The sequence below is a fragment of the Aotus nancymaae genome, unplaced genomic scaffold (genome assembly GCF_030222135.1).
Source record: "Aotus nancymaae isolate 86718 unplaced genomic scaffold, 86718_ANA_hifiasm-v0.15.2.pri h1tg000007l, whole genome shotgun sequence".
Taxonomy (NCBI): domain Eukaryota; kingdom Metazoa; phylum Chordata; class Mammalia; order Primates; family Aotidae; genus Aotus; species Aotus nancymaae.
The window spans coordinates 6,055,563-6,078,994 of record NW_026988418.1 but is presented as its reverse complement, the minus strand read 5'-3'; the positions used below and the strand labels follow the sequence as shown (position 1 = coordinate 6,078,994).

General features: G+C 40.0%; 1 protein-coding gene across 11 annotated transcripts in view; it reads right to left on the bottom strand.

Moving 5' to 3' along the window:
• Positions 1-23,432, bottom strand: part of LOC105705093 (phosphopantothenate--cysteine ligase) — a 195,370-nt gene that overhangs the window by 49,628 nt on the left and 122,310 nt on the right. For all 11 annotated transcript variants that reach the window (XM_012434724.2, XM_064372246.1, XM_064372247.1 and 8 more), the window contains 2 exons: positions 21,809-21,963; positions 11,802-11,964 (listed from right to left, as the gene is read on the bottom strand). In XM_012434724.2, coding sequence (XP_012290147.2) covers positions 11,802-11,964; positions 21,809-21,963 — 318 coding nt within the window. The remainder of the gene's footprint in view (positions 1-11,801; positions 11,965-21,808; positions 21,964-23,432) is intronic.

The following is a 23,432-nucleotide window of genomic DNA, read 5'->3' as shown; positions in this document are numbered from 1 at the left end:
GGTTTTTCTCCTTTCAGACACTCACAATGCTTCACATCTTCTTCTCTTCTAATATATGCATTCAGTGCTATAAATGTCCCTCAAAGCACCACTTTCACTTCATCCAACAAATTTTGTTAAGTTGTATTTTCACTTTCATTTAGTTCAAAATATTTTGAAATTTCTCTTGTGATTTCTTCTTTGACTCATGTGTTTATAAGTCTGTTGTTTAATCTCCAAGTATGTGGGAGTTTTCCAGCTATGTTTCTGTTACTGATTTCTAGTTCAATTCTATTAGGGTCTGTATTAGTCCGTTTTCACACTACTATAAGGAACTGCTGGAGACTGGGTAATTTATGAAGAAAAGAAATTTAAATGACTCACATTTCCACAGGCTACACAGGAAGTATGGCTGGGAGGTGAAGGGGAAGCAAGACATATTTTACCATGGTGGAGCAGGGGGGTGGGGGAGGGAGAGAGAGAGAGCGAGCGAGAGCGCAAGCACAGGGGGAAGTGTTATACACTTTCAAACAACCAGATCACATGAGAACTCTGTCATGAGACAGGACTAGGGGGATGGTGCTAAAGCACCAGAAACCACTCCCATGATCCAATCAACTCTCACAGGCCCCTCCTCCAACACTTGGTATCACAAGTCAACATGAGATTTGGGTAGGGACACAGCCAACCTAAATCAGAGTCTGAGAACAGACATTGTGTAATCTTTATTCTTTTATGTTTGTTAATGTGTGTTTTATGGCCCAGAATGTGGTCAGTCTTGATTAATGTTCCATGAGAGCTTGAGAAGAATGTGTAATCTGCTGTTGTTGGATGAAGTTGTCTATAGATGTCCATTATATCCAGCTGACTTATGGTGGTGTGGAGTTCAACTATGTCCTCATTGATTTTCTGCCTGCTGGATCTGTCCATTGCTGATAAGGGGTATTAAAGTCTGCAACAATAACAGTGGATTCACCTACTCCTCCTTGCAGTTGTATCAGTTTTTGTCTCACATATTTTGACACTCTTTTGTTAGGCACATACACATTAAAGATTGTTTTGTCTTCCTGGAGAATTCACCTTTTAAATCATTAAATAATGTTCTTCTTCATCCCAGATAACGCCCTGATATGATTTGGCTCTGTGTCCTCACCCAAATTTCATGCTAAATTGTGATCCTGAGTGTTGAAGATGGGGCCTGGCGGGAGGTGATTGGATCACGTGAGTGGTTTCTAATGGTTTAGCACGATGCCCCTAGTGCTGTCTGGTGATAGAGTTCTCACAAGATCTGCTTGTTTGAAAGTGTGTAGCACCTCTTGCCTCACTCTCTTTTCCTCCTCCAGGCATGTAAAATGTGCCTTGTTTCCCCTTTACCTTCTGCCATAATTGTAAGTATCCTGAGGCCTCCCCAGCCATGTAGAATGGTGAATCAATTAAACCTCTTTACTTTATAAATTACCCAGTCTCAGGTATGTCTTTATAGCAGTGTGAGAACAGACTAATACACTTCCCTTGCTCTGAAATATGTGCTGTCTGAAATGAATTTAGCTACTCTCTCTGTCTTTTGATTAGTGTTAGCATATTACATCCTTCTCCATCCACTTACTTTAATTTACATGTGTCTTTATATTTAAAATGGGCTTCTTGTAGACACCATATAGTTGGGTTTTGTTCAACTTTGACCAACTTGGACATTCTCTTTTAATTGGTGCATTTAAACCACTGATGTCTAAAGTGATTATTAATATAATTAGATTGCTATCTACCACATTTTTTACTGCTGTTAGTTCTTGTTCTTTGTTGTTATTTTTGTCTTCCATGATTTTTCTGCCTTTTGTGATTTTAATTGAGCATTTTATATTATTCCATTGTCTCTCCTTTCTTAGTGTATCAGTTGTACTTCTTTCTGCTTTTTCTAGTGGTCTTAGAGTTTATAATATACAACTAACCCAAGTCTACTTTCAAATAACACTATACCACTTCACAGGTAGTATGAGTACCTTATGATAAGAAGATAATCCTAATTCTTCCTTCTCGTCTCATATCATTGCTATCATTAATTTCACTTACACATAAGCATACCTAAGTGTATGTATGTGTATGTATTTATACACACAGTTATATACAACACACGTAATCAAATACATTGTTGCTATTTTATGCTGACCAACTTCTCTCATAGATCAACAAAAATTTTAAATGAAAATTTTTACTTTACCTTCACTTATTTCTTCTGCAATGCTTTTCCTTCCTTATGTAGATCCTGGTTTTTTGATCTATATTTTATTTCCCTTCTCTCTAAAAATTTATTTTAACATTTCTAGTGAGGTAACAGATTCCCTTAATTTTTGTTTGTCTGAGAAAGTATTTCTCCTTCACTTAGAAAAAAAATTTTTTTTAGAGACAGAGTTTCACTATGTTGCCCAGGTTGGTCTCAAACTCCTGGTCTCAAGTGATCCTCCCATCTTGGCCTCCCAAAATACTGGATTACAGGTACGAGCCACCACACCTGGCCCTCATCTTTACTTTTTTTTTTTTTTGAGACAGTGTATCACTTTGTCACTCTGGCTGAAGTGCAGTAGCGTGATAATAGCTCACTGTAGCCTCAACCTCCTGGGCTCAAAAAGTCCTTCCACTTCAACCCACTCCCAGTTCCCCACCCCCTTCCCCAGTAGCTGGAATTACAGATGCACGGCATTACATCCAGCTAATTTTTTTTTTTGATATCACTATTGTGATAACCTTATCACTATCTCTACTGGTCTTGAACTCTTGGGCCCAAACTGGTCTTGAACTCTTGGGCTCAAGTGATTCTCCTGCCTCGGCCTCCCAAAGTGCTGGGATTACAGGTATGAGCCACCATGCCCAGCCTCCCTCACTTTTGAAGGATAATTTTGCAAAGTAAAGAATTCTAGGTTGCTAATTTTTTCTCTCAGTACTTTACTATTTACGTATTTATTTATTTATTTTTGAGACAGAGTCTCCCTCTGTCACAGGTTGGAATGCAGTGGTGCAATCCTGGTTACTTCAGCCTTGAACTCCTGGGCTCAAGTAATCCTCTCACCTCTGACTCCTGTGTAGTTGGGACCACAGGTATGCTCCATCATATCTGGCTAAGGTATTGTTTTGGTTTGTTTTTTTTTTTTTATGTTTTTTGTAGAGATGAGCGTCTCACTATGTTGCTCAGGCTGGTCTTGAACTCCTGCCTCGGCCTCCCAAAAGTGCTGGGATTACAAGTGTGAGCCACTGTGCCTGGCCATTTTTTTTTTTTTTTTTTTTCAGACAGATTCTTGCTCTGTCCCCTAGGCTGGAATGCAGTGACATGCTCACAACTCACTGCCACCTAGACCTCCTGGGCTCAAGCGATCCTCCTCCCTCAGCCTCCTGAGTAGCTGGGACCACAGGTGTGTACCACCACACCCAGCTAATTAAAAAAAAAATTATTTTTGTAGAGATGGGGTTTCGTCATGTTGCCCAGGCTGGTCTCAACTGATCCTTCCACCTCTGCTTCTCAAAGTGCTGGGATTATAGGCATGAGCCAGTGTGCCTGGCCTCAACACTTTACATATTTCACTCCGCTCTTCTCTTGCTTGCATGGTTTCTGAAGAAAAGTTGGAAGTAATTCTTATCTTTGTTCCTCTCTGGGTCAGGTTCTTTATTTTCTCCTCTGTCTTTCAGAATTTTTTCTTTCTCTTTGATTTTCTATCATTTGAAAATTTTATGCCTAGATGTAGTTTTTCTGGCATTTATCCTGCTTGATGTTCTCTGCGCTTCCTGGATCTCTGGTTTGGTGTCAGACATTAATCTCAGGAAATTCTCAATCATTATTATTATTCCAAATATGTCTTCTGTTCCTTTCTCTATTTCTTCTCCTTCGGTTATTTCTCATATGTGTCTGTCATACCTCTTACAGATCTAAGATCCACAGATCTTAGATATTCTGTTATTTTTGTTTTAGTATTTTTTTGTTTGCTTTTCAGTTTTGTAGGTTTCTATTAAGATCTCCTCAAGGACAGAGGCTCTTTCCTCAGTTGTATGCAGTCTATTAATAAGCCCATCAAGATATTCCTTTCTGTTACAGTGTTTTTGATCTTGACTTAAACATCAGAAACATGGTAACAGAATTTCTATGTGGTTCTCTCTTAGAAGTCCCCTCTCTCTGCTGGCATTGCCCATCTCTTCTTGCATGTGGTCTACTTTATTTGTCAGAGCCCTTAGCATATTAATCATAGTTATTTTAAATTTCTGGTCTGATAATTTCAATATTCCTGCTGTATCTGAGCCTGGTTCTAATGCTTGCTCTGTCTGTTCAAACTGCACTTTTTGCCTTTTAATATGTCATGTAATTTTTTCTTGATAGTGAAACATGATGCACTGGGTAAAGGAAACTGCTGTAAATGAGCTGTTAGTGATGTCGTGGTCAAGTATTGGGGTGGATGGGTGGCATTCTACAGTTCTATGATTAGGTACAATCTTTTAGTGAGCCTGTGCCTCTGGACTGCGAACTTCACAAGTGCTTATTTTTTTCTCCGCCCACCTTCCTTATGTGGGACAAGATGGCTAGACTTGGCTGGAGTTGGCTATTTCTCTTCCTCTAGGTCTGTTAGCCTCTGACAAAACCTCAGCAGCTTAGGCTCTGGTTAAATAGTTTTTCCTGAGGGCAGACCTTGTTAGGAAGTTTCAAATGTTCCCCTTCTCTCCTCCTGCTGCTGGAAGCAAAAGGGGATTTTCCTCAGATATTCACTATAAGAACCTGGTATGCTACAGGAGGTAAAACTCACAAATGTGTCTAAGTCCCTTAATGACTGGGTTCCTCTGGAGTTTCTCTCTCTCAGACTTGATACACTGAGCCTCCAGCAATTCAACATTTACAGTTCAGGTTTCCATACCTGGGCACTGGTCCTGATGAAGGTTTTGCTCCAGTAAGTTGTGATTGTCTGTATGTGTCTACAGGTATCTCTAATTTTGGGGGTAGCAGTTTGGACTGTGACTTCTCTTCTCTGAAGGATCTAGGGAAATATGTTGATTTTTCAGTTGTCTGGCATTTTAACTTGTTGTCAGGATACAGTGACAACTTCCAAGCTTCTTTTTTTTTTTTTTTTCAGACGGAGTCTCCCTCTGTTGCCCAGGCTGCAGTGCAGTGGCACGATCTCGGCTCACTGCAACCTCCGCCTCCCGGGTTCAAGTGATTCTCCTGCCTCAGCCTCCCGAGTAGCTGTGATTACAGGTGCCCGCCACCATGCCTGGCTAATTTTTGTATTTTCAGTAGAGCTGGGGTTTCTCCAGGTTGGTCAGGCTGGTCTTGAACTCCTCACCTCAGGTGATCCACCCACCTCGGCCTCCCAAAGTGCTGGGATTACAGGCATGACCAAGCTTCTTATATGCTGGATCAGAATGCAGAAGTCTGTTTCACACATTTTTGCTCATCACAGGGCATTCGCAGCAGAGGCGTCTCTCAATAATCAGGTGGAATAAACAGTACTGTCTGCACATGTCAATTAGCCTCTTTCTAGCACTCATTTGCCTGCTTAGTGGGCTCACGGACAAGGTGCATGATGTATATATTTTTCAAGGAGTCACTAAGCCTAATCCACTCAATTTGCCAAATGCCAAGATCCCAAGATAAATGCTAAGCAACTAATACAGAACCATCTCCTGGGAGAACCAGCAAGCAACCTGGTAGCAAGTTCATTACCTTTCTGTTATGGATAGAATGACAATTTGCTCTCAGTGGACTAGACACTTGTTTCAAATATGAATTTTTTTCTTTTTTCTTTTTTTTGAGACAGAGTCTTGCTCTGTCACCCAGACTGGAATGCAGTGGCAAAATCTCAGCTCACTGCACCTCTGCCTCTTGGGCTCCAGTGATTCTCCTGCCTCAGCCTCCCAAGTAGCTGGAATTACAGGCATGCACCGCCACACCCGGCTAATTTTTGTATTTTTAGTAGAGAGGGGATTTTGGCATGTTAGCCAGGCTGGACTTGAACTCTTGACCTCAAGTGATCTGCCCGCCTCAACCTTCCAAAGTGCTGGGATGACGGGCGTGAGCCACCATGCCCGACCTGGATTTGCTTTTTCTGTCCATAATGCTTTTGTCAGGACTACCATATGTGGACTTATCAAATTCTATATTTCTTGTCATGATCTATAACTCAGATCTAGACTTTGTAGTAATAAAAAAAAAAAAACCAAAACATTGTTTCTGACCCAGAAAATCATTTTATAGTAAGAAAAGTGAAACAACGGCTCGTATAAACATATGATTCATTGGTCCTACCGCATATCCCATTATGCAGAAAAACCAATCTGAAAAACAGTGAAATCACCTATGGAAGACTTAGCTATGATGCTGGCCAGGTGACAACACGTCAGAGGTTAGAGGTGCTGTCTTACAAGATGATGTATAAACTTTTAACTGTGATTGATATATGATATTATTTCTCCCCTATCCAGAATATAGGAAAAGGGACCAAAAGATGAAATTGGGGGTGACTTCTTATGCCAATACACATTAGTAAAATGTGTGCTATTGTATTACTGGTAGTTAACTTCATAATTAAGTTTTTCTGTTTTAATTCTTTAAATTTTCTTTTTTTTTCTTTTATTCAGAGCAGAAGACCATGATGTTTTAATTTTTTTTTTTTAAAGAGATGAGGTCTTGCTATGTTGCCCAGGCTGGAGTACAGGGGTTATTCACAGGTGCAATCAGCATACTGAGCCTTGAACTTCTGGCCACAAGCAATCCTTCTGCCTCTCTCAGCCTCCTAAGCAGTTAGGACTATAGGCACATGCTTAATTATAAGTTCCTGGCTTCTAATTAAGCTTTTTCTTTTTTCACTTGCAGTCTTACTCTGTTACCCAGACTGGAGTGCAGTGACACAAACACAGCTCACTGAAGCCTTGACCTCCTGGGCTCAAGCAATCCTCCCACCTCAGCCTCCCAAGTAGCTAGAGCTGCAGGTGCACACCATCATGCCCAGCTAATTTTTAAAAAATTATTTTGTAGAGACAGGGTCTTGCTATGCTGCATAGGCTGGTCTCGAACTCCTGAGCTCAAGCAATCCTCCCACCTCAGCCTCCTAAAACGTTGAGATTACAGTAGTCAGCCACCACACCTGGCCTATAATTAAGTTTTAATATTATAGTATATCCACGCATGTGGATTAAGACTGAAGTAGAAATTAATAAAACCCCAAAATAATCATAGATACTGATTGAGCTTTGAGTATTCTCCATTTTTATGTAGACAGTATACCTTTATTTATATGAATTATAGTGCATCATGTTAGATGGAAACATGATATTCTTCTTGTGGTTTAGAAGCCACATGGTAAAAGCATTTGTATGGATGCTGAGTATCCAGAGTGGACTGTGCTAGAAGTCAACATGACCCTGCTCTTCTAAGCTATCCCCTGGGCCACAAGCTTGGAAGCCTGAAAACTGCATTTCCCAGACTCCCCTGCTAGCACGGATCAAGTGTAGTTTCTGCAAATGAGAGGAACTTGCACACAATTTGGAAGGCATAAAGGAAGGAAAAGCAATTTTTCTTGTGTTATTGTGGTATAATACATACATATTTTGATCTTTGTCCTATTTCCTGGCATACTACTCCTAAAACTCTTGGAATTTCTAAAGTGATACTGTCTTTTTGTAAAGTAATGAGAAGACTGATGGCTGGGGGGTGGGGAGACTCTTGGGTAGCCTTAGGATGTGGGCAGGTTGCCAGGGGTACCACTATATGATTAGAGGTTTGGAACTTTCAGCCTCACCAAGATTTCCCAGGAGGGGAGAGGGACTAAAGGTTGAGTTAATCACTAATAGTCAGTGATTTAATCAATCATACCTACATAATGAAGCCTTCATAAACCCCCAAAAGGACAGGGTTTGCAGAGCTTCTAGGTTGCTGATTATGCGGAGGTGCTGGGAGGGTGGCGTGATGGAAGCTCCACATCCCTTTCCACATGCCTTGTCCTATGCATCTCTTCCCTCTGGCTGTTCCTGAGTTGTATCCTTTTATAATCAACAAGCAATCTAGTAAGTAAACTGTTTTCCTGAATTCTGTGAGCCATCCTAGCAGAAGATCAAACCCAAGGAGAAGGTTGTGGGGACCAGACCACTGACTTACAGCTGGTTGGTCAGAAGTATAAGCAAAAACCTGGACTTGCAATTGGCATCTTGAATGGGTGCAGTATTGTGGGACTGATACCTTAACTCATGGGATCTGATGCTATCTTCAGGTAGACGGTGTTAGACTGACTTACATTTTTGTACATCCAGTTGGAGTCCACAGAGAATTGGAGAATTGCTTAGTATGGGGAAAAACTCACATAACTGGTGTCAGAAGTTGTATTCAGCCATTTCTGCATTGCTATAAAGGAATACCTGAGATCTGGTAATTTATAAAGAAAAGAAGTTTAATTAGCTCATGGTTTTGCAGACTATAGAGAAAGCATGGTGCCAGCATCTGCTCAGCTTCTGGTGAGAGCCTCAGGAAATTCATAATCATGATGGTAGGTGAAGTGGGAGTAGACATGTCATATGGTGAGGGGAGCAAGAGAGCAGGGAGATATAAAATTTATATAAAATTATATAAAATATAAAATTCATATTTTAAATTTTATTTATTTATTTATTTACTTATTGTGACAGGGTCTGGCTCTGTTGCCCAGGCTGGAGTGCAATGGCGTGATCTCAGCTCACTGCAACCTCCACCTCCCAGGTTCAAGTCATCCTTCCTCAGCCTCCTGAATAGCTGAGACTACAGGTGCGTGCCACCACACCCAGCTAATTTTTGCATATTTTTTTGTGCCGATGGATTTCTCCATGTTGCCAAGGCTGGTCTCAAATTCCTGAGCTCATATGATCAACCTGCCTTGGCCTCCAAAACTGCTGGGATTACAGGCATGAACTACCATGCCTGGATACATACTTTTAAACAACCAGATCTCATGAAGTGCTCACTCACTAACATAAGGAGAGCACCAAACCATTCATGAGGGACACATTCCTATGACCCAAACGCCTCCTCTCAGGCGCCACCTCCAACAACGGGGATTACATTTCAATATGAGATTTGGAGGGAACAAAGATCCAAACCATATCATTCCACCCATGACTCCTCAAACTGCATGTCTTTCTCACACTACAAAATACAATCACCCCCTACCAACAGTCCCCAAAAGTCTTAACTCATTCCAGCATCAAGTCCAAAGTCCTAAGTCTCTTCTGAGACTTATCTCCTTCCACCTATGAGCCTGTAAAAATCAAAATAAGTCATTTACTCCCAAGATACAATGGTAGTACAGGCATTAGGTAAACATTACAATTCCGAAAGGGAGAAATTAACCAAAAGGAAAAGTCAATAGGCCCCATGCCAAGTCTAAATCCTAGCAGAGCAGTCATTAAATCTTAAAGCTCCAAAATACTCTCCCTTGACTATATGTCCCACATCCAGGGCACAATAGTACAATGGGTAGCCTCCCAAGGCCTTGGGTAGCTCTTCTCCTGTGACTTTGCAGGCCGCAGCCTCTGTGGCTTATCTCACTGGTTGGAGTTGGCTGTCTGAGGTGCAGGGTGCAAGCTGCCTGTAAATCTACCATTCTGGGGTCTGGAGGGCAGTGGCCCATTTCTTATAGCTCCACTAGGCAGTGCCCCAGTGGGGACTCTGTGTGGGGACCCCAACCCCACATTTCCCCTTGGCATTGCCCTAATAGAGCTTCTCTGTGAGGACTCTGCCCCTATGGCAGTGTTCTGCCTGGGCACCCAGGCTTTCTCACAAATCTAAGTGGGAGCTTCCAAGCCTCCTTCACTCTTGCGTTCTATGTGTCGATAATACTACATGGAAGCCACCAAGGTTTATGACTTGCATCCTCTGGACAGGCAGCCTGAGCTGTATCTGGGGTCCTTTGAGCCACAGCTGGAGCTGTAGTAGCCAGGATCCAGCGAGCAATGTCCTGAGGTTGAGTAGAGCAGTGGTACCCAGTGCCTGGCCCCCTAAACCATTCTTTCCTCCTAGGCCTGTGGGCCTCTGATGATAGGGGCTGTCTCCAAGGATTCTGAGGTTGCCTTTTAGGCCTCTTTCCCATTGTCTTGGATATAAGAACTTGGCTCCCTTTTAGTCATGCTAGTTTCTCTAGCAAGTAGTTGCTCCATACCCTGCTGGGATTCTTTCTGTGCTACATGGCCAGGCTGTAAATTTGCTGAACTTTTATGCTCTGCTTTCTTTTTGAACGTAAGTTCCAACTTTAAGTCATTCCTTTGCTCCCACATCTGATCATAGGTTGTTACAAGGAGTCAGGCCACATCTTGAATGCTTTCCTGCTTAGACATTTCTTCTGCCAGAGACCCTAAATCACCACTCTTAAGTTCAAACTTCCACAGGTCCTTGGTATATGAACACAATGCAGGAGTTCTTTGTGAGGGTGTAACATGAGTGACATTTATTCCAGTTCCCAATAATTTCCGCATTTCCAACTGAGACCTTACTATGCTGGCCTTCACTGTCCATATTTCTATCAGTATTTTGGTCACAACCATTTAACCAGTCTCTAAGAAGTTCCAAACTTTCATTTTTTTTTTTGAGACAGGGTCTTGTTGTGCCACCCAGGCTGTAGTGTAGTGGCATGATCATGGCTCACTGCAACCTTGACATCCCAGCTCAAGTGATCTTCCCACCTCAGCCTCCTGGGTAGCTGGTACTGCAGGTCCATGCCACCATGCCTGGCTAATTTTTTATTTTTTTGTAGAGACAAGGTCTCACTACGTTACCCAGGCTGGTCTCGAACTCCTGGCCTCAAGCAATCCTCCTGCCTCAGCCTCTTAAGCGCTGGGATTACAGTTGAGGGCCACTGCTCCTGGTCCTCTGCCTTCTTCTGAGCCCTCCAAACTCTTCCATTCTCTGTCTGGTACCCAGTTCCAAAGTTGCTTCCACATTTTCAGGTATCTTTATAGCAATGCCTCACTCCTCAGTACCAATTTTCTGTGTCAAGCTGTTCTTGCACTGCTATAAAGAAATACCTAAGACTGAGTGATTTATAAAGAAAAGAGGTTTAATTGGCTTACAGGTATGCAGACTATACAGGAAGCATGGTATCAGCATCTGCTCAGCTTCTGATGAGGGCCTCAGGAAGCTAACAATCATGGCGGTAGGTGAAATGGGAGCAGACATGTCACGTGGTGAGTTGGAGCAAGAGAGAGCAGAGAGGTACCACACACTTAAACATCTAGATCATGCAATAACTCATTATCAGAACTGAGCCATTTATGAGGGACCCATTCCCATGATGAAAACACCTCCCCCAAGCCCCACCTCCAATGATGGGGATTACGTTCCAGCGTGAGATTTGGAGAGGAGAATCATCCAAACTACATCAGAAGTGAAGTATTAAAAGTGGTATGAGTATAGAAAGAAGAAACAGGTTTGTTTGCTTTTTACCCCGCAACAGTTCTCTAGCACTAGCAGATGGATAAAAGGGCAGACGACAGATGAGACAGGAGCTTCAGGAGAGTTCCTGCAAATTCTCCACTTTGATGCTGCAAGAGGTGGCTTCTCTGTGATTTCTGAACTTCTGGATTTATTGAAAGCCAGCAGCAGTCCTTTCTGACTCTTCTCTCCCCTGGTCCCTTCAAACTGTTTTGTAAGCTCTTATTCCTTGTGTTAAGTCTCTTCTTGTTTGAAATACCTAGAGTAGATTCTACTGTCCTGACTGACCCCTGACGAAACGACGAAGTTTAGTAAAGTAGTAGGGACTCAATAATAGCTAGCTATTACTCAGGTCTATGGGAATAGGAAAAGTGAGAAGCATGTCTATTTACTTTCTTACCCCATCATATTTTCTTTTCTCATTTTCCAGTTGTGAAAGTAAGGCCTCTTGTTGCTGAATTCTGGATTGTTGCTGAGAACAGGTCATTTCCAGGAGATTTTCTTTATCTTTTAAGGTTCTCACTTGCCTGTGTAACTCATCTACATTCTGATATAGGAGTTTCCTAAGGGAAATTAATGTATATTAAATCACATTATGAATTGTAAATGAAACTTAGACCTAAAAATTGTATGGCATCAAAAGGGATTTTTTTTTTTTTTGGTTCAGTGAAGTAGGGTATGTGTCTATAAGCTAAAGGGACCAATACAGGGAACCAACCTTTTTTGTGATAGAAGCTTTCCTGTGAGGAAAAAGTAATTGTTCTTATTTCAGAGATAAGGAAGTTGTGGTACAGAGAACAGTTAAGACAAGGTAGAGGTAGGGCTTGAATCCTGAATCCCATATTCTTTCTTCCTTACTAGTTTACTAGCTGAGCCTTTTATCTTCTGGGTTCAAGATAATGTTAGTTACGAGCACTATTGATACAAATAAGCACACACTAACACTGCTATAAGTGAATCATAAATGAGCCTGCATTTTATGAATTTACCATTTTCCAAAAGAGGGTAAAGGAACTCAGAGAATTTTACCCCAAATACAGTACCCTGGTATACTAAATAGTTTGAATGAAAGGCCCTCAGAGATCAGCAGATGCTAGAAGACGCTTTTCTCTTATCTGCATGAAGACTGGACATACCAAGGAGAACAATTATCTCCCATCCCCTCCCTGAAATCTCATTATTTATCAATCTTCAGAAAAGAAGATTGAGGAATGTAACAACACCTCCACAGATCTTTTCACAAGATAATGTCTGTCTGTTAAACAAATTCAAATTCCAAGGAGAATAATTTATGAATTAATTTCTGTCTCCAGGGTCCCTCCATTCTCCTGAATGAGTTATTGTCCCTTGGAATTGTCTACATTCCCCGTCTCCCTCTCCCTGGAAACAGGTATATAAGCTTCTGTAACACAGTGGGATATTGGGTCATCACACTTGATTTTCCCCAGCCCACGTTAACAAAATTGTGTTTGCTTTTTCTCCTATGAATCTGCCTTTTGTCAGGTGACTTTTCAGAAAACTTTTAGAAGGGGATGGGATATTTCCCTCCACCCCTAGAAGGGCCATTAGCACTTTGCTCTTTCAGTCTCATTATGAACCCGGTCCTACTATCCCATAGACATTACATTTACAGTTTTTTGAACAAATGTAGAAATATACCCTCTCAGTCTTAAAACTTTTAATTTATATCTGAGTTCTTCCTTCAAGAGACTGATGCTCAGGCAAGAAACTAAAATTCACCAGATCATAGCATCCAGAAAATGAGATGCCTCATTCCTCATGATAGGTTCCATACCCCTCACTAATTCCTGTTTTACATTTCTTCCCTGCTATAACCCCCCAAATTGCTCAGGGAGATAGATTTGAGACTGATCTCCCATTCTCCTCAACTGTGGCACCCTAATAAAGCCGTCTTCCCTAGTAATTTACTTTCTGTGCACTGAGCAACGGGACCTAGACCAAATCTCAGGTGTTTTAGTAATAGAGTACAGTTTGCGGAAAGAGTTTTCTGAGGCTTTCAGACCAAGGTTCTCTGGACTTGGGAGATTCACCTTGAAGACTATGATGACGATAATGAAGTGGTACTGGTGGGCAAAAGTCTTACCTGCATGCTAGGGCAGTAAAACACAGACATTAGACAAATAAGTTTGCTTTCTCTAACTTCAGTATTCTGAGAAATCAATAGGTATTGGGGGATGATTATATTTGAGACATGGGCTCACATCTCTTCACCTCTAGTTCTTCTCCTTATGTATCTTGGATGTAAGTGCAGACTGCTATAGCTAATTTTCTACCATTCACATCCACCTCTACACCAATATCCTCTCTTTCATCTCTCCTTCATCTAACTCACTGTATACCTTCTATTATAGTCTACTTCTTTTTGGTTCCATTCTCAATTTCCAGACTAAAAGATAAACCTTTGAACTAAAAGAGAAGTTTTGATCCACTGAAACTAAAAATATTTGAGTTATTGGCAGTAAGATTTGAGACTGAAAACTAGAATTGAAAAGCAGGAAGTCGGCTGGGCATGGTGGCTCACACCTATAATCCCAGCACCTTGGGAGGCCAAGGTGGGAGGATTGTTTGAGCCCAAAAGTTCAGGAGCAGCCTGAGCAACATAGTGAGAACTCATCTCTATAAAAAACTTTTTAAAAATTAGACAGGCATGGTGGCATGCACCTGTAGTCCCAGCTACTTGGGAGGCTGAGGTGGGAGAAGTGCTTGAGCCTGGGAGGTCAAGGCTGCAGTGAGCTGTGATTGCACCACTGCACCGCAGCCTAGGTGACAGAGTGAGACCCCATCTCTACAAAAAGAAAAAAAGAAAAGCAGGAAGTCAAAATTAAAAGAGCAACTCATGAATATGTTAGAAGTTAATTGACAGAGAGTTTGAAAAATAAAAGACTAACAAATAAATCAGGTCTGCCAATGAACAAAATTAAGAAATTGGTGTACTGATAAGACTCCCTGTACTCTCTGTAGCCCGAGCCTCTTTTAGTAGTCAGTGTTCCTTCTAAATTGCAAATTAATAATATAGCTTCCTCTGCTTAAAATCCTTTTGTGGCTCCCCATTACTCTTATTTTTATATATATTTTTTCTGTTCTTTGATTCAGGAACTCCATTACTCTTAAGGTAAAGTCCAAACTGTTCACAATGGCTTGATAGATTCTGCATGAAAGCTGGGCACTGTGACTCATGAGGAGCTGGGCACAACGGCTCATGAGAGCTGGGCATTGTGGCTCATGAGGAACTGGGCACTGCAGCTCATGAGAGCTGGGCACTATGGCTCATACCTCCTAACACTTTTGGAGGCTGAAGCTGGAAGATCACCTGAGGCCAGGAGTTCTAGAACAACTCGAGCAACATAGAGAGATTCTGTCTGTAAATTTTTTTTTTTTTAATTAGCTGGGCATGTTGGGCATGGCTACAGTCCTAGCTACTCAGGAGGTGGAGGCAGGAGGATCATCTGAGCCCAGGAGTTCAGGGCTGCAGTGAGTCGTGATTCTGCCACTGTATTCTAGCTTGGGGGACAGAGCAAGATCCCTGTCTCTCTAAAAAAAAAAAACAAAAACAAAAAACAAACTAAGGTTCTGCATGAGCTAGGCCTACCTCACCTTCCTCATCTCATTTTCTCACCATTGTCCCTAACCTCATTTTCTTTCAACCAATGAACTGTTTCACTTCCTCAAAGTCGTCCTCCACACTAGTCTCTGTTTAGCTTCCTGATACCAACTACTTCATTCTCAGCTTAAATCAGTTTATTTGAGGCAGTCTTTCTTAAGCTCCCTCACTTCATAGGTATCCATGTTATGTACTATCACGGCAACCTAAACCTCCTAGTATAACACTTACCACACTTCATCATACTTCATTGCAGTTGCAAAATCTTATGTATATAGATATTTATTATAGCTTTATAATAGCAAAAAAGTCTAAAAGATAAAAGTATTACATAAAGTATGATATATCTATGTAACAGAATGTTATACAACGGTTTAAACTGATATTATGAAACCATAAATCAATTAGAAAAAGAGAGACGAGAAATTCTAAATATTTGGGATAAACAAAACATTTCTAAATAATACATGAGTCAAAGAGGAGGTCTCAATAAATTAAAAATATTTTGAACTAAATGAAAATGAAATACAACTTACAAAATTTATAGGCTACAACAAAGCAGAAAACTTGTAGTATTACACACATATATTATAAAGGGAGAAAAATCTAAAATCAGTAATCTAAGCTTCCACCTTAGGAAACTAGAGAAAGAAGAACACTATAAGCCTAAAGCAAGCAGAAGCAAAGAAATAATAAAAATGAGAGTATTAATCAATGGGATTGAAAACAGGAAAACAATAGAGAAAAAAAAAATGCAGCCAAAAGTTTGTTCTTGGAAAAGATGAATAAAACAGATAAACCTCTAGTCAGGCTAAGTTATAAATGGAGAAGACAAACATTAATAATATAAAAAATGGGACCAGGTGCAATGGTTCACATCTGTAATCCCAGCACGTTGGGAGGCTGAGGCAGAAGTATCACTTGAACCCAGGAACTTGAGACCACCCTGGGCAACACAGCAAAGTCCCATCTCTATTTTATAAATAAGATATTATTTAAAATATAATATCAAAAATGAAAGAGGGGCCACCACTACTAATCCCACGGACATTAAAAGGATAATAAAGGAATATTATGAACAACTCTGTCTACAAATATGATAACTTATATTATATGTACTGATTCCTTGAAAGACACAAATAGATAATCTAAGTCAGCCTATATCTGTTAAAGAAATTGAATCAATAATTAATTACCTTCCAGAAAATAAAGCACTAGGCCCAGATGATTTCACTGGTGAATTCTACCAAACATTTAAGAAATAAATGATACCAATTCTCTGCAATCTCTTCCAAAAAAAAATTGAAGTAGAGGGGACACTTCCTAAGTAATTTTTTGAAACAAACATTACCCTAATACCAAAACCAGATACAGATATTATGTGACAGGAAAACCACAGACCAATATCTTCATGAACAGGTCCAAACTCAGTTGTGGTCTGTTAAGTTCTACATGACCTATGTCTAGCTTACCTTTCCAACCTCAATTTCTTGCCACTTTCCTTGTCTCTAAATATTTTGTTCTGGCCAAATGAACTTTTTTCACCTTACTGAAGAAGATTATGATGATAATGATGACAATATTAACAACAATAACAGCAAATATTACAATAACAACAACACTTCTTTTTTCTTTTTTTGAGATGGAGTCTCGCCTGTTTTGCCTGCTCTGTCATCCAGGTTAGAGTGCAGTGGCGCGACCTTGGCTCACTGCAACCTCTGCCTCCTGGGTTTAAGCAATTCTCCTGCCTCAGCCTCCTGAGCAGCTGAGATTACATGTGTCTACCATCATGCTTGGCTAACTTTTGTATTTTTAGTAGAGATGAGGTTTCACAATGTTGGCCAGGCTAGTGTCAAACTCCTAATCTCAAGTGATCTGCCTGCCTTGGCCTCCCAAAGTGCTGGGATTACAGACGTGAGCCACTGGTGCCAGGCCTAATTTAAATTAAATAAAATTAACTATAGTTTAAAAACTACTTTCTTTCTTTTTTCTTGAGACTGAGTTTCACTCTTGTTGTCCAGGCTGGAGTGCAATGGCATGATCTTGGCTCACTGCAACCTCCGCCTCCCGGGTTCAAGCGATTCTCCTGCCTCAGCCTCCTAAGTAGCTGGGATTACAGGCATGTGACACCACGCCCAGCTAATTTTGTATTTTTTGTAGAGACAGGGTTTCTTCAGGTTGGTCAGGCTGGTCTCGACTCCCAACCTCAAGTGATCTGCCTGCCTTGGCCTCCCAAAGTGCTGGGATTACAGGCATAAGCCACCTCACCCAGCCAAAAAGTACATTTTTAATAGAGTGGCTTTGTAACATTTTGACTTGCCTAGATTCTCAGAATTCCTTCCATGTAAGTTTCTGGTTATAGTGGGCCACAGGAGATATATTTGTGCAAGATTTAGAGAACAAAATTGAAACATTTTGGTTTTTACAGGTGGAGAGTTGGAGTAGGCACTTTTACAGCTTATGAACACTGCCAGATATCTGCTGCTTACCTTGGCATGACACAACAGCAAGGCCTACAACTGCTCCACCTTTCCTTGAATCCTCCTTCACCTTTCCCATCACCTGGGCCAGATGTCTATTTAGCTCCTTGATGAGGGGTGCCAGTTTCTCCTGTAGGATACCTACTCTTTCTCAAGGTTAGAGGCAGCAAGAACTGACATGGGTTCCAGTCCATCCTCATGGTTTCCACCTTGTTATTGCTCTCCCACTTTACATTCATCTTCACTTCCTGATTGTTTGCCCTGCAGACCTCAAGCTCTAGCATAAGATGCAAAGATGACAGTCATGCAGACTGCAGAACCAGCTCCCACAATTGCATAAGACCAAATCCCTGTGATTAGGCTGTTCTTAAATATAGATTCAACTGGTTCTATTTCCTGCTATACGTGCTTATTATGTGTCAGGATATATGTCACTGAAGAAACTGGGAAAAATCTAAATGTTTAACAATAAAGGATTTATTAAATAGTGACATATCATTAAAATAATATTCTAGAAAAATGTAATGTCAGATTAACAGATCATAATATTTTAAGTGAAAAAGCAGATTACAATCTAACTATCTAAATCAGGGTCACTTTCTTCCAGATTATGAAACAACATAAATTATAGAGTCCCCTTTTGGTGGGAGAATTTCCCTATATATTTTATTTTCCTGTACTTAGTTAAATAGTGGATACATATTTTTTCTTAGCAAATCTTCACAAAAGATATGTAGAACTGGCATTACAATTCCCACTTTAGAGATAAGGAGGACAGTCTGCCATCCTGCTAGAAGTGGCAGTTGAGACAAGTATTTTTCCGCAGCAGCTCACTGAGTGAATTCATTGCTTATTTATACATAAATTAATTCATTCACTTAATCAAACATTCATTCATTCATTCAATAAGTATTTATTATCTATTGAGTGCCTTATGCTAGAGTTTTCAATAAGAGCTGAAAGTAAGTTTCTGAGCTACAGAGTATATGTGAACACCAGCACATCTTTTTAGTGGCTAAAACCATATTTTTTCTTAAAATATACATGGATCACAATGGAATACTATTCAGCCATAAAAAAAGAATGAAATCCTGTCATTTGTAGCAACATGGATAGAACTGGAGGTTCTTATGTTAAGCGAGATAAGCCAAGCACAGAAAGCAAATATTGCATGTTTTCACTCATATATGGGAATACAAAAAGTTGATCTCATGGAAGTAGAGTAGAATGACAGTTACCAGAGGCTGCGAAGCAGGGGAATGAAGAGAGGTTGGTAATGGATACACACATACGGTTGGATAAAAGGAGTATGTTTTAGTGTTCAATAGCACAGTAGGATGACTATAGTTAACAATAATTTATTGTATATTTCAAAAGCACTAAAAGAGAAGTTTTGAAATGTTCCCAACACAAAGAAATGATAAATGTTTGATGTGATAGCTATCCCAAATACTGTTATTTGATCATTATACATTGTATACATGTATAAAAATACTGTATCTCGTAAATATGTATAATTATATATCAATTAAAAATAAAGAAAAAAAATATGTGAACCACTCTCAGTAGTACATGAATAAGAAGCAAAGCATCAGTTACTGAAGTTTAGGGCATCCAAGAAGATGCTTTAAATAAGAATCATCATAATAATCATAATCATTTTAGAAAACAAATATATAACAGCTCTTATCTGGTAGCAGTTTGTTGATGGTTAAGACACCTATAAAGTACCTGTAACTGTTTTGAAGAAAATCAGCTTATAAATATGAGGGGTCTTCAAAAAGTTAATGGAAAATGAATATTATGAAAAAATTATGCGTGGATTTTAAAAGTTTTTTGCACCAAAATAAATTTGTACTAACCTGTCATAACATGTCTGAACACGATCCAGTTTGAGGCACTAAGGATAAAGTATCAGTTTGAAAAGAGCTACTATCAGAGCAACATGAACTCTGCTAAAACTGAAGCAAGAACAAACATTAAATATATGATGAAATCAAGGTGGAAGAATGGTGAAGTCATTGATGCTTTAATGAAAAGTTTAAAGAGACAATACCCCAAAGAAATAAGCAGTTTACAAATGGATAAGTCATTTTAAGAAGAGATGAGATGAGGCCGGGCGCGGTGGCTCACGCCTGTAATCCCAGCACTTTGGGAGGCCGAGGCGGGTGGATCACAAGGTCAAGAGATCGAGACCGTCCTGGCCAATATGGTAAAACCCCATCTCTACTAAAAATACAAAAAATAGCCGGGCATGGTGGTGCGTGCCTATGGTCCCAGCTACGCGGGAGGCTGAGGTGGAAGAATTGCTTGAACCCAGGAGGCGGAGGTTGCAGTGAGCAGAGATTGTGCCACTGCACTCCAGTCTGGCGACAGAGCAAGACTCCGTCTCAAAAAAAAAAAAAAAAAGAAGAGATGAGATATGAGATGACGTTGAAGAAGATGAAGCCCACGGTGCCAGACTATCCACATCAATTTACAAGGAAAAAAATTAATCTTTTTTTGTGCCCTAATTGAAGAAGACTTATGATTAGCAGCAGAAACAATAGCCAACAACATAGACATCTCAATTGATTCAACTTACCACAATTCAGACAGATAGAGTTTAGCAAACTTTCCACTTGATAGGTGCCAAAACTGTTGCATTCAGATTAGCTACAGACAGGAGCAAAGCTTTCAGTGGGAATTTTAAACTAGTGGGATGAAGCATTTCTTTGAAGAATTGTAACAGGAGAAGAAACATGGCTTTACCAATGATACTGAAGACAAAGCACGATCAAAGAAACGGCTACTAAGAGGAGGAAGTGGTCCAATCACAGCAAAAGTGGACAAGTCAAGAGCAGAGGTCATGCCAACAGTTTTTTGTGATGCTCAAAGGATTTTGCTTATTGACTTTCTAGAAGTCCAAATGATAACATGTTTATTATGAAAGTGTTTTGAGAAAAGTAGCCAAAGCTTTATTTTTAAAAAATGCCTAGGAAAGCTTCACTAGAGAGTCCTTCTCTACCATGACAATGCTCCTGCTCATTCCTCTCATCAAATGAGCACTTTTCCAAGAGTTCTGATGGGAAATTATTAGGCATCCAACTTACAGTCCTGATTTGGCTCCTTCTGACTTCCTTTTGTTTCCAAATCTTAAAAAATATTTAAAAGGCACCCATTTCTCTTTGCTTAATAATGTGCAAAAGACTGCAATGACATTGTTAAATTCCCAGGATTCTCACTCAGTTCTTTAAGGATGGACTAAATGGCTTGCATCATCACTTACAAAAGTGTCTGGACTTTGATGGACCTTATGTTGAGAAATAAACTGTTTTTTTTGACAGGGTCTCATTCTGCCACCCAGGCTGGAGTGCAGTGTTGCAATCACAGTTCACTGCAGCCTCAAAATCCTGGGCTCAAGTGATCTCTTGCCTCAGCCTCCTGAGTAGCTAGGACTACAGGACTGTACTGTCATGCCTGGATAATTTTTTTTTCCTCCTACCTCAGCATCCCAAAGTGCTGGGATTACAGGTGTGAGCCACTGCATCAGGCCAACATATTTTTTTATTTTGTCTTTCAATTCAATTTTTCCACAAGTTTTCTGAAGTCCCCTTGTATAACACATCAACTTCATTGTAGTCTAAAGTTTGTCAGACTACATGTCAGAGCAAATTCCAGAGTGATTCATAGGCAACTCAGTCAAGAATACTTACTGTTACATTAGGTGTGTCCCAGAACCAGAAGAAATAATCTCTGTCTTTAAGAATCTCACATTTTAGTGCCAAAGGTAAACTAGAAAATAATTAGACGCCAGGCTCAGTGGCTCACACCTGTAATCCCAGCACTTTGGGAGGCCGAGGTGGGCAGATCACAAGGTCAGGAGTTCGAGACCAGCCTGGCCACCGTGGTGAAACCCTGTCTCTCCTAAAAAACTACAAAAAATTAGCCAGACATATGGTGCGTGCCTGTAATCCCAGCTACTCAGGAGGCTGAGGCAGGAGAATTGCTTGAAACCGGGAGGCAGATGTTACAGTGGGCTGAGATCGCACCACTGCACTCCAGCCTGGGAGACAGAGCGAGACTCCATCTCAAAACAACAACAACAACAACAAAACAAAACAACAACAAAATAAAACAAAAAAGAAAATAAACAATTAGAATACAGTGTGATAAGTGCAATACATCAGGAATTGTGTGGCCGAGTTTACTTCAGTGGGGACAGAACAGAAATACTCTCTGATAGTTTGTTAGAGTAAATTGATACTGCTGATTAACTCGGTCATGGCTACACCCACAGGAAACTGAGATCTGTGCTCCTCTTACCCCTTCTGTTGTTCCTCTTGATATTGTTGCTTTACTTTAGCTTCATTTTCTGTTGCTTCTTTTATCTTTTCCTCTAGTTGCTGCTTCTCTGAAATACAAGTGTCTGTGAGACAGACTTTATGAGCATGTTCTAATTTCTGCTGCAGGTCCAAAATCTTGGAAAGAAAAAAGTTTACAAGTAAAGCATTAAGAAGAGTGTGACTTTTTTCAAATTAGCAGAATAACATACAAATAGCAAACATAGCAGTGCTAACATATTAATCTGACCTGAAGTAAAGAGAGTAGCTAGATTTAATTTTAAAATAAATTGTTTAATTTTGCAGTATATAACACATTCATATAATTCAATATGTATGTATAAAAGAAACTACAGGCCAGACATAGTGGCTCATGCCTGTAATCGCAGAACTGTGGGAAGCTGAGCTGGGTGGATCACTTGAGTCTCAGGCGTTTGAGACCAGCCTGGGCAACATGGTGAAACCCTATCCCTACAAAAAAATATAAAAATTAGCTGGGCATGGTGGTGAGTGCCTATAGTCTCAGCTACTCAGGAATCTGAGGTAAGAGGAATCAACTGAGCCCAGGGAAGCTGAGACTACAGTTAGCCATGATTGTGCCACTGCACTCCAGCCTTGGTGACAGGGAGACCCTGTCTCAAAAACAAAACAAAAAAAAAGAAGCTATATAGTGAAAAGTCTCCTTCCCATCCCTGTTCTATGTCCTCCAAATTTTCCTCCACCAAATAGATGACTGCGGTTTTTAATTTCTTGTGTACCCTTCCAGAGATTTATTTATGCATATATAAACACATTATATAGTTATCCCACATACATATAAATTTTATACAAACGATGACATACTATACTATATGTAATTAGGCACCTTGTTTTTTTATAGCAATAAGCATTTAGTCATTTTTCCGTATTATATGCACGTATTGAGTTGTCTTCTCTTTTATAGTTGCATACCACTCCACTGTAAGGATATACCATAACTTATTTAACCAGTGTCCTACTGGTGAACATTTAAGCTGATTCCAAGCTTTTTCTGTCATAAACAATACTATTATAAACAATGTCTGTAGATTAAATTATGAGGTTTGGATTTACTAGGGCAAAGCTTATGAGTATTTGTTTGTTGTATAGATAATGCCACACTGCCTCCACAGGCATTAGACCAATTTATGCTTCCAACAGCACGGCATGAGTGCACCTAGTTTCTCCACGGTGTGGCTAGATTCACGAATAACACCACAAAACAAAGTAGAAGTCTCTTATAAACCAAGCACCTATTAGCATATTGCTTAGCATCAATAATAGGTTCTTTAATGCTCTGGGAAAACTAAAAATATGATTTATGAATTTGAAAGAAAGATTTATATTTTAGAGTTTATAGGCTAGATTTAAAGTGTCATTTAAAAACATTTTTTCTTCTCTTTTTCATGTAGCAGAAAAAAACCACTACATTTTTGTTAATTTCCTTTAAATGTCTTTTTAGTTATTTTTATAAACCCTTGTGTCACCTTAAATTGTGCCTGGCACATAGTAGGTGCTCAATAAATATTTGTTGAATGAATAGATTTCAGCAGGGTAGCTGTTATCCCTCTAATGTATTCCTGACCCAA